We start from the raw sequence: 15219 nt of genomic DNA, 5'->3' as shown, positions 1-15219 counted from the left end.
ACTAGAACCATTAATCAATTTGGAGTTAAAATAACGTATTGAATCAGTAAGCATTTTGGCAGGTATCCGAAACTGCGACGAAGCGGGGGGGTTGTAAAGAAGGAGGAAAATATGATTAACTGCACCCAAATATTTTGAAAGTCCGATGCAGTAATCTGCATCGTATGATAGAATTGAATAATTTAAAGCAAAACTATTTTTTGTAGCAATGAGAACACCTCCGTGTTCTCCAGAAGTGCGGTCTTTTCGAGCAATAACCGATTAGGGAGAATTCATAGGAAAAGTTTCGGGATCAGTAATTTCTGGTTTAAGCCATGTTTCAGTAATGAACACGATATGAAGAGAATGTAAAGAAAGAAAATTGATTAACTTCAGACGCTGATTTAGGCTCAAGAGACTTTGTGCGTTGATAAGGCATAATTTTCATTGTAGTCAGTTGAGATTGATCTTGATACCATTTCGTTCGAGGGTCAGACCACGAATTTTTAGCTCATCGCGTGGAACTTTTTCATTGTTAATCATGTCGTACCGTTTCTTGAAGATTTTACGTTTCAGAATCTGTTCTTCTTGTTTAGGGACTTCGATATGAAAATCTTTTCTTTGAAATTCTTCAGTTTGTAAGATTTTGCTAGGCATTTTCTAGCATTCCATTCGGATGACAGACGAACAAGTAAAGGACGCGGTCTTCGTTGTTGGGGATTAGCTTTACCAAGTCTATACATTTGGCAGATACTGAGATTTTCTTCGCCTATATGATCAAAAATTTCGGCCACTTTGGCTTCTTCGGCCTCTATATTGGATGTAAATTGACCGTTGTCTTCGCAGACTCCGTCGATGATTATCTCGTTTTCACATGTGTTGGCCCGGTTACTGTTATTAATACGACTATTAACAGGTACATTCGAGGATGTTGTCTTGGTTGGATCAACATTTTCAACAGTTTCTTTTATGCTTTTTGTAATTTCGATTAAGCTTTCTTGTCTTTGAATAATCAGTTCAAACTTAGCTTGGGAGGTGAAGATGTTCCCCTCAAGGCAGCCAGAGCACAGCCAGAAGCATCCTCGAATTTTGCCCATTGTAGCTACATCATCAGGAGACAATCCAACACATTTCCCATGGAACCACGCGCTGCACTTTTCACATCCTATAGCAGTTGAGTCGTCCTTCACTGGTTTGTTGCATGGTCCACATCTAGTAGCTTTTGCTTGAGACATATCAAACCGGAAACTATTTAATGAGTTTATCACAACAATTAGGCTAACGTTCAACGGCGGGCGACAAGACTGGTCGCAAACATACAAAAACTTAGTTACCCGGAAAGACTGAAAGCTCTGAAACTGCCAACGCTGGAGTATAGAAGGAAGCGCGGAAGAATGATAGAAGTCTTCAAAATTTTGAATGGAATGTACGATGCCGCAGCAACGGAAGGACTGTTTACGATCAATGAAAGAGACACCCGAGGAAACCCGTACAAAGTTTTAACGAGGAAAACCAAAACAACAGCAAGACAAAACTTCTTTACTATCGCAGCCATTAACGACTGGAACTCATTGCCTGAAAGAATAATATCGAGCGAGAACGTCAACATATTCAAAGCAAGACTTGACAAACTATGGGCGTCCGAAATGTACGACGCATCGTTTTTGGAATGACGAAATGGACGTCGACGAAAGAGCTGGCCTATAGACCAGAATTGAACTTGTGAACTTGTGTTCTAGTATGATTCGTTCCGTTTTTCGCTTAGTTTCTCTGCTAGTTTCTGGACGGAGTGCAGCCTGTATTTAGACAACCGCGTATTAATTCTCGTCAGTATTTAGACAAATTCTGTATTAACCAATCAGAATCGAGAAAAGACTTAAATAATCCAAAATAAATAATAATTATTTATTAATTTCTTCTTTTTCTCGATTCTGATTGGTGGAAACAGTATTTGTCTTAATACTGACGAGTCTGAATACGCGGTTGTCTAAATACTGCTATATAACCTTTATGAACGGTTTTTTGTAGAGCCTGGTGCTGCTCCTCCGGTACACGTAAAAGTTAGTGGAACGAAGCTGCTGTGTTCCACATTCAGAATTCTTTGTTGGTATTTTAATGTTTTGACACTCTCATGATATTTGTACAAATGGAATGGTAACCTCTTATAACAGATAATTTATTTTCATTTCTCACTTTCAAGGTTATTATGCTCGCATCAGGTTTTCTCTTGAATTTGTGGGATATCCTTAATAAACCAAAAAAGCATTCGGGGGCTTATTGGAGCTCATGTGGATCGAAGTTTGTGGTATCAGAGCCTCAGCTCTTTTTGTCGTGTCTTAATGTAAGAGGCTACATATACCGTTCCATCAAAGACGTGGGATTGGAACTAATCAACACAGGTTTCCTGCAGCAATCAGTTGAACCAAGTAAATTTTTGCTAATTTGATATACCCTCGATTGTCATTTGAAGTTCAATTTGAATTTCAAGCTCGTCTGATGGCTATGTGAGCTTTTTTTTATTGTAACAGTTTCTGAAAATCCGAAAAATAAATCGCACGACATACGCTACGATACGTCTCATTTGTACCAACGTTCATTTGTATCAAAATGAAAAATCGGTCCCATTTGTACCAAAATTATTCAACTCGATTTTTGATTGGTCGAATTGTGAGCCAACGAATTATTGTATGAATTTTCTACTGTTCAAGCAGAAGAAAACTAAACAGCAGAATAGTGACCGCTGCAGTCGCGCCAACGTGTTGCGAGCTTGCCAACAGAGTGTAGGAATCTACACGAAAATTAGAGCCGGTTATCGGCGACGCGTGCGTGACGCGCCCACCGGCGACCTTGAACCAAGAGCCTAAAGTAGTCGGCTTAATAGTCTTAGGCCAATTGAATTTTTTCGGTACTAACGCGATTGATTTTTTATTTTGGTATGGGACTGATTTATCATTTTGGTACTTGTGAATACCCACCGCTACATTAAGTAAATTTTAGTCGAGTACAGTCATCCGTTATTTCTGAAAGACGACCCTTCGAAAATCAGTTGCATTGGTCTGAAAGAAGGGACTGATAGCAAATGTGTTGGAGGATCCGACAACAGTCTCCTGCTAGGAATGATGAAGATGTTGTTATCTACAATGACCTCATTTTCTGAACAGGTTACATTTTTTTCTAGCTGAAGCTTTAATTTCACTTTACACGCAACCCGTCCAATTAAACTACTTTGAAATATCAGCAACATCTGCGTGCTTAAAATAACCTAAAAAAGATACCTTAAAATATATAAAGTACAAAAAAAAGATCGTATACGGGCTTTCAAGCAACGATTTTTTCTACCTTGATTTCCCAATAAGGGAATTATGCGCAAATTCTTAAATACAAGCCCAAGCCCCAAATGCTGATTCCAGTTTTTTTGTTTCTTGGACATACCGAGCGAAATTTTTTGTTTGAAAATATATTTTTTTCTGCATATCCCGGTTTTGGGTTCGATTTTCTGGGCTATGTCGTCAGACCCAGGGATGTTCAAAAATTAATTGCAATTAATGTTTTGAGTTTTTTTCCAAGGCAATCAATTAATTGTAATGGGGACTTTATCAATCAATTATTGCAATTAATTGACCCATAGTCGACGATTGTACTTAAGGAATAACTGACATTCCATGTTTGCTGGCAAAAGTCGATACCGGTAGTCGCTTAGAGCTATACCTGCTGTGCTGAAAAAGCCTTCCACAATGTTTGACGTAGGTAATACATAGAGAATTCTTTCTTAGTCGCGTAGTCGGACCCGGAGTTGCACATTCTTTTCTTTTTGATTATACTCTGTGCAAAATCGTCTGAGGTGCTTGTTGCTGACGCTTGTTCATCTTCGTTTTTCTTCAGCATTTTCACGGCCAGAACTTCTTCTTTAGTCATAAAACGTTCGTTCTTGTTCTGAATTTTCGTGATAGCAGATTCAAACACAACATCAAAAACAATGGACGCATCAGAAGCCAGGTATTTGGATGTCATCGGGTGAGATTTGATGACCTCGTCGAACAGAGCCCGCGTGTCAGATATTGTGATTTCTACATGTTGCATCGCTTTGTTAACTGAGTTCAGCTTAGTAAACTGATTGAGCAGGTTCTCGAGCAGATTGTTTTCGAATGGTGCGGGTAAGTATACAGCTAGCGCGGGATCATTTTCAATTGTACTGAAAAGAGTTTTTAGCTCGAAGTATCTTTTTATCATCTCAAACGTACTGCTCCATCTGGTGACGTTGCGTTGTACCGGAACCAATGATGTTGAGTTTCCTCAATTTTGTCCCGAGAATCAAGTTTTCGAACTTGCCCATAAGCGTGTTGACCTTGTCCAGAATAATTTTGTGTTCAGCAGGTATGATTTTTATTGCGAGGTTTAGCCGATGGGACCCGCAACCCACCAATGTCTTTCCGAGTTTACGAGCAATAGACTTATTCGCCTCGAAATTATCGCCTAATATCGAAATAACATCTGTTTCCACGTTCTTTCCATACAAATCTTGAACAACCCATTTTATAAACCTGCAGTGTTTGTCTGCATTTAAGTTGGTCTCGTCGTACAATGGCGAAAAAGACAAAAAAAAACAGTGGAATAACCTGCGCTCACCTTCGAATCTGGAAGGGCAGCAAAAAGTGCTACGTAATGGGTGCTGCCTTTGGACCACCCATCCATCAGAATACATAACTTTCCTTTTCAACTTGTCTTTGACCGCACTTTCAACTTTGGCCGATAAACCAATCATGTATTTCTATAGAGTGTTGCGAGAAATCGGCTTCAAGCTCGTATATTTTCGATTTATTTCATTTTCGACAAAACTGAAAGGATAAAAGCAGTCTGTGATCCAGTCGATCCATCCAAACACATTCTCCACTGGTGATGATACGTAGGCGATAAGTGTGCTCTGGTTTTCCGTGTTTCAGTAGTCTGGGTGAAGGGCAATGATGTGGTTCCATAAATTTGTCCAGCCCTTTTCTTTCTTCTGTGTGACAGTTTTTCCACATGTACATGTCCATTTGTTCTCTAATGCTCCAGGTGTAAAATACTTTTCGCATATTTGTTTACGAAATGAATTAGTAGTCATGCTGCTTTGTTTTCACTGGAGCAGGTAATGTCACACGCGCTAATGTCGTAATATGTGAACAATTCCACTAGCCAGTAGAATTTACTCTTATTTTCATTCACACACTGAAAGAATATCCAGGCTACATTAGGCAGACAAAACTATTAGAATACGCTTTATAAATACTTGATAATTGCCAATTAATTGCTTGCTTTACCATCAATTAAGTGGTTTAGAAAAATACAGCAGTCAATTAATTGCATCCCATTAATTGCAATTAATTTTTCCCCCATTATTTTTTGAACACCCTTGATCAGACCATTTTTCACTTGAAGTGTTGAACCGTTGAAAACTTGAACAGGTTTTAGCTCTATTTTAAATTGAATTTTTCAATTACACTTTGCTCAGCGCAATTATCAAGTTTCTTTCTTTTGTCTAGAATCTAAAATGTTTTGCAATAAACATCGTTTTTCAAACAAAAATTATTTGTGTCTATAAATAAGCCAAAATTCAGGTAAAACTACCGCTAAGGCATCGTTGAGATTTTTTTAGCATTGTTGAATTTGCCTTTTTTAAATGATTTTTTTAATTTAAGCAAACACATTTAGAGCAACAAACCAGGTTTCGAAATGACTGTTTAGTTTTGTTTTAACTAGCGAGCAGCTAGTGTATTAGTACGAACCTTTTTTTTCTAATCTAACTCGCAAATAAAAGTGTTCATTAAAAGTGGAAAGTGTTCAGTTATTTCCATAATCACGATCTAGCATCGGAAATTTGATAGCATCTGTTTTTTTTGCTTTATTCGTGGTTAATGCTTGTGATTCAATTTCTCTAGGTCGAGCTCGGCCGGAGATCGAATCCGAGACAGCCGAAATTTTATTAATTCGAGGCTTATTTCGACTTTTTCTTATTCTACTTAATAGAGTTGCTTTTTGTGGTGTTCTCGATAGTGTTCGCAAAGCGAAGCTTCCCCTCAGTGTAAAAATTGAACGAATGCATGGCTAAGCTTAATCGATGGATTAAAATTAAACGCCTATGACAGTAAGAAGCTGGCACTACTTAAGAAGTGGATGTATCTCAAACGATATTAGACAAGTTATGCTTTTTAAATCATTATGAAAAAGAAAACTGAAAGCAACTACGTAAATGCCCTTGAGATGCTGGAGCAAAGATACAGAAACCAGTGAGGCATCCTTCGAAATCTCTTCGAAAAGAATCCCGGATTATTGTGTTCGAACATAGAACAACTCTCAGCTTTATATGCTTCATTCACTCTATAACGAGCCTTCTCTAGTGATCAAGGTACTCAAACGATCACCAGAAATTAGGCCATGGCTTTCCATTTTTGAGAAAAACGACCGTGAGTCGGAAATAGCATAGGAGGTTGCGAAAGATAAGATTGAAGCTCTTAAAAACCTATCATAACAGAATACGGTCTTTGGAGATGGTACAAGGATCTTAATGTAGACTACACAAACCTAAGCATGAGCATCACATTATTTTTTTTAGCGGAAAGGGACCTGTTTAATAATGTAAAGCTGTTTGCCACCTACACATTGATTCGGCAGTGCAACATATTCAAATCAGATCAGCGAGTTTTGCTATGTACAATAAGACAAGCTTCAATTGTTCGGCTCAGATATGTAGTTCAATATATATGGAAGAAATTTCAGAAGATCCGTCATATTTCTCAATTTGTCTCAAATTTATATCTACACAATTGTCCTTGTCTAACTGCGAGAATAGATTCACTTTTTATTGATTGAATTGGAAACATTAGCTCTCTCTCTACAGCAATTGTAAAAAGATGGTCTCAGATTGGCCAAAATTATAACCTGAGGGTGGTCGTAGACAATTGAACTCTGATAAAGGTCGTCAACCTGCAGGTCAAAGAAAGTCTTGGTTTTAACTCAATCGAAACTCCATTCTTCATGACAAAAATTTCCTCTGGCATTCTTTGTTTTCTGATCAATTGATGTCGAACCGCGTGTTGTTGGTTTTGATAACGCTACGCTAAAACCTGCAGGTCAAAGAAAGTCTTGGTATTAACTCAATTGAAACTCCATTTTGCATATAAGGAGTAAAATATACTGAACATGTACCTACTGTTGGTTGACTTAAAAATTGCCTAGAGAACATCGAATACTCGAATTTCAGCCCGTGATCTATTGAAAGGATATCAACTACAGCTTAGAGAAAGTTTTCGCTCAGCCAACAAGTTTTTTGTATTTGTTATCGATATATCTATATCCAGATAACTTAATAAATTACATTTGTTATATATACAAGTGAAATATTTGGTGGGCGATTTCAAAAATTCAAGCGGGACAAAAACTTCCTACTGATGCAGTTTTCTCAAATTCATTTAATCAATTTTGGGATGCAAAAAACCAATTTCATCCCCACTCACCAGGAATCAAAAATGATTTAAAAAATTAAGAAAAAACACGTTCTTTTTATGCAGTTATTGTACATTTTTCCCCGTAACAACTATTACACATTTGTAATTAAAATTGATGTTGTTTTTTAAGCGAGTGTCAGCAACTTCTCGTTTAGCCAAGAGTTAATACCCTATTTTCTGGGTTTCGAGTTTCGGTTGGACCTTGTATTTTCAGTGTCTGAAATTAAAATTTGTTTCCGGGAAAAATTGATTAGTCGGACTTAAAGTTGCTGTGTCGTCGGCTTAATTGCCACACCACGTTTTTTTTGCGCTGAAAGCAGTTCTCACTGTAGTCTTCAGTGTCGTTGGTAGTTTTTTGAAACTTACTATCACTTACTGGCATGTTTTCCGTTTATTTTTCGCGTAGAAATTTTATTCGGCTCAAATAATTTGGGTTGATGTTTTTTCGGTTTAGTAAACTTATATTCCGTTCAAAGATAAAAAATTATTGCTCTTATTTTGAATAAATTAAGTCGGTTGGTAGTTTGAACGTTAAAAGTTCAAACTTTTTAGTCGCTCAAAATTTTTTGATGACAATTTTCTTTGGCGTTTTTGTTTTCCGATGATCAATTGGCGTCGAACCACGTCTTTATGCTTAGTGAACGCTCTGAAAACACCAAAAGCTTGTTTGATGCTAGTGCTTGTGTTTTTTTGGAAATTAAAGTTCTTTATTTCCAAAAAAATTGTATTTTCATGACAAGAATTTCCTCTGGCATTCTTTGTTTTCTGATCAATTGATGTCGAACCGCGTGTTGTTGGTTTTGATAACGCTCCGCTAAAACTAAATGCTAGTGGTTGGATATCTCTTCTGTTTTTTGGAGATTTTTGATAGCTCTCATCTCCCTGTCTATTTGGTAGCCGTAAGCCTGTAGATATATTAAGTTTTAAAAAATTCAGACCTAAAACCAACATAAATGACCAATTAGCTCCCCGAAAACCAGTCACTTGCATTCAATTACACAAAGTATAAGATCGGATTAGATTTTTTTTCAAAAATCCGAAAAGATAAATATCATTTAAGTAAGCTCAGAATAGTTTGATAAGATTTTGAAAAAAAATTGGATAAAATAGAAAAAAATCAGATCAGATAGAAAAAGATAGAAGTTATTTTTTGCATCATTAAAAAATATCGAAAAAACCAATGATTTTTTGCAAAGTAGAAGGATCGGAGGGTCAAATCTTTTTCATACAAGGCTAAACCCTCATTAAGGGTTTAAACAGGGTTAACCCTAATTGAAATAAAAGGTTACACGTGCGTAGCGTAGTGTGATAATATGTTACAGCTTTTTCCAGCCTAAGTCACAATGAAAAGTGCTCATTTTTATGGCACTTTTGAATTAGCACGCTGCTGTGGCGGTATATTTACCTTGTGACATTTGATAAGTGCTTAGTATTAAGTTAACACAGTTGATGCTTTTTTACTCATCAATTGAACCGAAAAAAAAACTATTTTCTAATTCGATATACTTTGCGAGATTTTTAAAATGCAGTTTATAAGCAATTTGGTTTTGTACATTTTAATTTAATACATGCCAAGTTAGTGTGGCTGCCTTGATTTTGTCTCTAGAGTCCGCTGTTTTTCTGAAGACTTGCAATAAGTATCTTCGTGTATTTTGGGAAAATTTATCTTCTGCAACAAGTGATTCAAAAAAAAATTTGAATGCAATTTTTTGAACGCTCGAGGACAATTGAGATGATCATAAACGAACAGAACAGTTCATGGACCAACGATATCTGATGTATCTAAATTCAACTGATATGCTGTCAAACTTACGCATCAAGTTAATGATTTTTTAATCAGCATTTTTTTGTAATGAAAAATAATTTATTTTTGTGATAGACGTATCGTATAGCCGAAACAATTTTGCTTTGTTTTGGGTTTAATCAATACTGCTTGCGGAAAAAAGTCTCTTATTAGAAATATAACACCACAGTGTCTCCCTAAATTCGTTTCTTCTTTGGCAGTATGACACTTTTTTATTGTGAACTTTGATGACACGTAAATGTTTGCACGTTCCTTTGTAAAAAAGAACTCTGTTGAGTAGTTTTGAGCAATAGTAGGATTGGAAAATTCTGTTTCACCTCTAACTCTTATCAAAATTGTTTTTTTTTCTGTATTAGGTGTTATTTTAATCTAGACTAACCAAGCCCGGATTATCAACAAATCTGATTAAAAGTCACTTTTATGCATTTTTATTTTTATCATCTCCAAATAAGTATTTCCGACGTTTCACGTAAGCAAAGCATATAATTTTGGTATATAAGCAAAAGCCTAGAACCAACACAGAACGTGGCAAATACCCAAATTAATAGCTAGCCCGTCGGATTGACTCCTATCGCCTAGATACCTTCTAAACCATTCAAGGCTAACATCTCGGATTTCATAGAGCTCCAATTAAGTATTATCATTTTGTTATCGAGAGTTTTAAATGCTTTTACGTCAACAAAGAAACTACAACGCTATGGTTTTACCAAAACTGAATCTTCGTTTTTCCATTAGTGCAGCTAACGCATCATTAGTTGCATACATTTCTCAGAATCTGCATTTCTTGCAACAAATTAAATCGAATTTTTCTACATAGTTCTACGGTCGCGAATTCGTAAGTTTTTCGAAAGTTTGCTACAATTGATGAGAAGAGAAATTGAACGGTAGTTAGTTAGTATGTTTTTTTTTCGGACGTAAGTGGTTCTAATGTTTATTGCTGATCTTTTTTTCGACTTCATTCTTTTCTAAAGTACTTTTACTGCATGGCAACTGGTCCGAAGTTTCGCATCTATAGTTTTCATTTCTCTCAAGCAATATCTAGCTCGTAATCTATGCGTGTTTGGTTGAATGGGACCAATTTGTCTGCTCAAATTCAATCGGAAATGATTTTGATGGGTTATCAAAAACTGGACCAAAGTATCTTGGTTAGCAAACACTTATTCAAGCAAAAAGTGGTCGGAGTTGAATTAAATTATGAAATTGATACACAGCTTCAATTTTTAATTTTTTGAGCATTTTGGACTCATTAACCTTTTGTGCTACCTACCTGCACATAGTCAGGAACTGATTTAGGAGGGGGGGGGGAGATGGACTCCACCCTACTCAGGGATTCGACCCCCTGCCGACCCAACTACTATGTACTATTTTGAAATATCCATTTTTGGTGACGGGCCCTAAAAGTTTTCTAAAGGCGCCTTTGGCGCCAATATATTAATTTTGAGGGGGTAGCGCGCGCCAAAAAAGTGCGATTTTTTGGTCAAAATTTTCCAAAAAGTGCCTAAAAACGCCTTTTTGGCCTGTTTTTATTCAAAATTTTGACTACGGCGCAGCAAATTTGGCCAAAACAGGGACTTTTTAGTGCTTTGGGAGAGCTCGAAAAATCAATTTGGTCGACCTAAAAAAAAGGTCGACAAAATGTTCAAAATGTTTTTGAAAGTCCGCCCCCGCTCCTCGAGAAAACCCTAGGTCCGCCCCTGCACATGGTCGAAACATTCAGTTCTGCTTCAACAGCAACCAACAAGACTTGACTGTTTGAAAAAGCTGCAATTTATCTCGTTTTTGCGTCAAATTGAAAGTCAAGTTGTTTGTTTTTTTTTGTCGTTGAATTGTTCCATGGGTTTTTATTCCATGGGATTTAGTTGTCAATAAAAGGAATTTTCATGCGAATAAAGCAAGCGAGTAGGCTATTAATAGTTACTTGAATTTATCTTTTGATTTTATAATTTTTTTTATAATTTTTATATAATAAATTGTAGTCAAGTGTCCCCAATTTTTTTCGATCGAATTTACTGGCTTTCGTGTCATCACAACAAAAATGAAAGACAACGCAATTTGAAAAAAAACCGGCTATCTAACGGAATTGAAAAGATTGTATGATTGTATTTATATTGGATTAGCTGGGTCAAAAATTAATGTTAATCAAAAATGAAGACTCTTTAAATTGAAAGACCTTTAAGATATGTTTTATCTTTGAAACTCAAAATTTGAAAAACGTTCGGAAAAATAGATTTTCTTTTTTTAGTTTCCTTGAGCTCATTGATAATTTTTCCATCTGTTAGCTAGGTTGACTATTCTCTCGATCAGCGAAAATGCACACTATGAAACGCTAATCTCGTTCTTCTTTTGTCGATGTCAATAACACGGCTCATTTGGCTTAGGTAACACAGCTGCAAGCTGAGATAACCGAATACAAGAACTTGTTTGAACTAGCCTCCCGTGCCTCCGAAATCAGACATGACTCACTTGTAGAGCGGAACAAGGCTCTCAAAAGTTAGTTAAGTTTCAAATGTTGTTTTTGCAGATTCACTATTGAAAATTATAATGAGACCTTTAAATTATTGCTTTTATAAAAATTTCGGAGCCACTTATCTTTTTTGGAGTTTGTTTGACCGTAGATTGATGAATTTTAGAGGAAATTAAAGAGTTGAAATCTGCCACTGGACAGAAATCAGAAGGTAGCTGTCCGTGTTATGAGCGAAGGGTTTCCACGTCCCTTCACATGGAGGGTCTGAACAAAAGGATAAAGGAGAAGTTTGTAGGAATCAACAGCATGCAACTCAGTCACGCGAAGCTTACAAATACTCAGGTCATAGATGAACTTCTGAGGAAGAAAATGATTCCATTGCTGTTTCTATTAAACAATAAGTTTCAACAGGGAATCGAGTACTTTCTACACCCTTGTAGAGGAGCGATAAATGGAAATCAAGTCCAAATATTCAAAACAAAGCAAATAGTATCCAAGGCAGCGCAACCTAAATCTTCGTATGACTCGAAATCACCAATTGCGGATCAAAAGCCGACAGATCATGACAGTGCGAAATTTTCGCCTTCTAAGAGTCAAAGTAGCAGTGATATTGCACTGATGAGTACTCTGAAGTCTATAGAATCTAGTCTGGGTTCAGAAAACAACCAGATACATACCAGCAATGTGCCTTACAGCGGCGTCGTCCTGAACCAGGAAAAGTGTATGCAACAAGGCTCGGAGACCACGATGTGTTCCGAATACTTAATGAAGCCCCGGACGCTTCGCGATAATGCAGCGCCTCAAAAGGAAAAGAATCAACATAGAGATAATTTCAGCTCGGTAAAAAGAGCCGACGATAGCATCGAAAGCCAAAGGCTGGCGAATCCGTTAATTAAAAGATCTATGCCATCGACGTCAATTGATAGACAGTTGGGTCACATTTACTCCGGTGCAAACCATGCCCTCGTTTCTAATGGTCGCTTTTTTCCAGCGTATAAACCAAAAGACCCGCTGAATAGCCTAAATATTCTGAAACGTCCGGCCATGAATGAAAATGCAGAATTAGCCTCGAAGCGGGCGAAAATTGCGAAGTTTGATATTCGAAAAAGCGATCAGCCGCAGAGTATTCCTAATTTAGTGAAAGCGGCACTTAACAAACTAAGTGGCTTGCAAAGCGTAAAGCCATCAGTTTCGTACCCTGTAGTCAAATTACCGCCTATGAAGCCCGAAAAAGCTCGTACTACAGCAATCACTCAACTTGATATCAAGAGAGAGCCAACTGAATTAACAGAAGTTGCCAATTCACCTCAAATAGTCGAAAAACCTCCACATCTTTTGGAAAAAACTGTGACTGGTAGGTCCATTCCGACTTCATTGACAATGGAGTCGCTAGTATGCCATGAACGATTCAAGACTTCAACTCCAAATACGAAATATGTACATAGTGTTCCCAAACCGCCTACGATACCAACATCGGCGATAGCGATAGCAGCCTCTCATTATTCGGCAACTATCAATCCCAGTGGAAGTCGTAGCTGCGTAAACATCAAAGAGGAACCGCGGTTTGATAGTCCGGAAAAAATAAACCCACGATTTGATAGTCAGGAAAGAAAAAACCCACAATTTGATAGACCGGGAAAAGGGAACTCACGGTTGCCTGATCGACACTTGATCGTAGAAAATAATGATGTGAGTGCAAATATTGTTGCTCAGCAAATGAGACAAATAAACAACGATATCAGTCCGTTTCTGATGCAATTTTAGTGGTGCTATATTTCTTATTAGAGTCGAATTTTCAATGTATTCTTACTTGAGTACTGCTCAATTGATATTTTGTTAACCTCAAGTTCTTCTGAAGAACTATTTAATAGTTTTGAAAATAATGCTTCAATTTGTTATGGCTAAATAATTTCAGATTGCTGATGGAATTAAAGCAGCCAGCTCTAAACATGGTCTTTGCTATTTAAAGCCCTTTTGCATTTCGATATTCGTATCATGCCAGTAATGTCGTCCAGTGAACAGAATATACCGAATCAAGCGGCCTCGATTCCAAAGTTCCTTTTGAAATTGTGGAGTTTGGTCAACGAGGAGTCCACGCAAGGAATCGTGGAATGGTCTGATGATGGGACATGTTTCCTGGTCAAAGACCAGAGCCAACTTATCCAGTTATTGCCGTACTACTTCAAACACAATAATATGGCTAGTTTCAATAGACAACTGAATATTTACGGATTCAGGAAGGTTCACGATAATTCTAGTTCGCATGCTCAGCTCACTAATTCAAATAGTAAGTGCCATAATTTTGTTTCTAACTGACTAAATGCTATGAAGTCATTAGATAAGCACGGAAGGATTACTGACTTTTTGTTCCATCAAACGGGGTCGATTGAAATATCATACAGCCTTGAGTCGAGCTGAATTTGCAATTTTGGAACAGCTGTCTGAAAAAATGAGCTGATTTTTTAAAGAGTCAATTCAATGAACGTAGTGAAGGCATTTATATTGGTCGTGATGAATTTTTTTTGGAGGAGTCTTTAAGCGCTCTTAAATTGCAACCTGGTACTAGACTTTTTTCCGTAAACAACTTTGTCCACAGGAATCATGTGAACGTCTAGTTTCATTTCTAACTTGTTTCATAGTGTATTAGCCTGGAGGTATCGAATATGCCTGGGACGGCAAAGGTTCGAATCTGACTGGGTTCGAATCTGTCAAGGACATGTTTTTTTTCAAACGGGAAGTATTCTGTTTCAAATAAAGTTATCGGCCAATTATTTGTCTGCTAACCTGTTGGCGGCTTAGTTATCTTGGAATAATTTTTTGCCTGTGCGCATTTTTCTTTAATGTTGTTTCAAGTGTCTGATTTACGCCTACATTTTGTAATTTTACTTAGCTTGACTTCGTATTTCCTTTGTTTTTTTTTCTTTTGCCAAACAAATCCCTCGGCCAAAATTATTTCGGCCGGGTTTCATCGGCCTCATGATCTAATTTTTGGCCGTTTCAAGATAAACGCAATTTTAGCACTCTCCGCCGCCCTTTTGAAGTTGGTTGTATGTCTGTCAATCGGTTTGTTGAAATTTCATTTTTTTTGTTTTGGAAGTTTTATTCTTTTTTAGCAAAGTTTTAGTTTTTCTCCACCTTCTGGTTTTCAAAAAAGGTATCAACTGAACGACCTTTGATCACTGTGTACATATGTACTCTTCTAGAGTCTTTTTTTACTTGAACCCTTTGTCTACAGCCTTTGAAAAAGTGTGGCTGAATATTTGACCCATATTTTAGAATTTTTTCGTTTTCCCAAAAACTACTCCCTCTGCTATATGATTTTTGGTTTCAATGAATTGAATTGTTTTGACAAGCTCACCTGCATAAGTAGTCACGACCAAGCTTTTTTTGCACACAAATTTATGGCCCACGGAATAGTCAAATTTTTAATTTTTGACGGTTTTTTGAATCTTTTGACTTTTCTCGGAAACTAATCTCTCGAAAACTAATCT

At 37.0% G+C, this 15219-nt stretch overlaps 1 protein-coding gene across 3 annotated transcripts in view; it reads left to right on the top strand.

The window, feature by feature from the left end:
* LOC134845198 (monoacylglycerol lipase ABHD2-like) overlaps positions 1-15219 on the top strand; it is a 125501-nt gene that overhangs the window by 81104 nt on the left and 29178 nt on the right. The window contains exons 2-5 of one of the 3 annotated variants that reach the window (XM_063862092.1): positions 2180-2405; positions 2977-3140; positions 11643-11754; positions 11895-13574. The exons of 1 other annotated variant lie outside the window; for it this stretch is intronic. In XM_063862092.1, the coding sequence (XP_063718162.1) occupies positions 2186-2405; positions 2977-3140; positions 11643-11754; positions 11895-13492 (2094 nt within the window). In that variant the 5' untranslated portion in view covers positions 2180-2185 and the 3' untranslated portion in view covers positions 13493-13574. Of the gene's footprint in view, positions 1-2179; positions 2406-2976; positions 3141-11642; positions 11755-11894; positions 13575-13643; positions 14016-15219 lie in introns of those variants that run through there. One more of the 3 variants, XM_063862093.1, reaches the window with a different exon arrangement.

Source organism: Symsagittifera roscoffensis, chromosome 4, assembly GCF_963678635.1.
Source record: "Symsagittifera roscoffensis chromosome 4, txSymRosc1.1, whole genome shotgun sequence".
Taxonomy (NCBI): Eukaryota; Metazoa; Xenacoelomorpha; order Acoela; family Convolutidae; genus Symsagittifera; species Symsagittifera roscoffensis.
The sequence above is the reverse complement of the archived record's forward strand: the minus strand, read 5'-3'. Positions and strand labels throughout refer to the sequence as shown.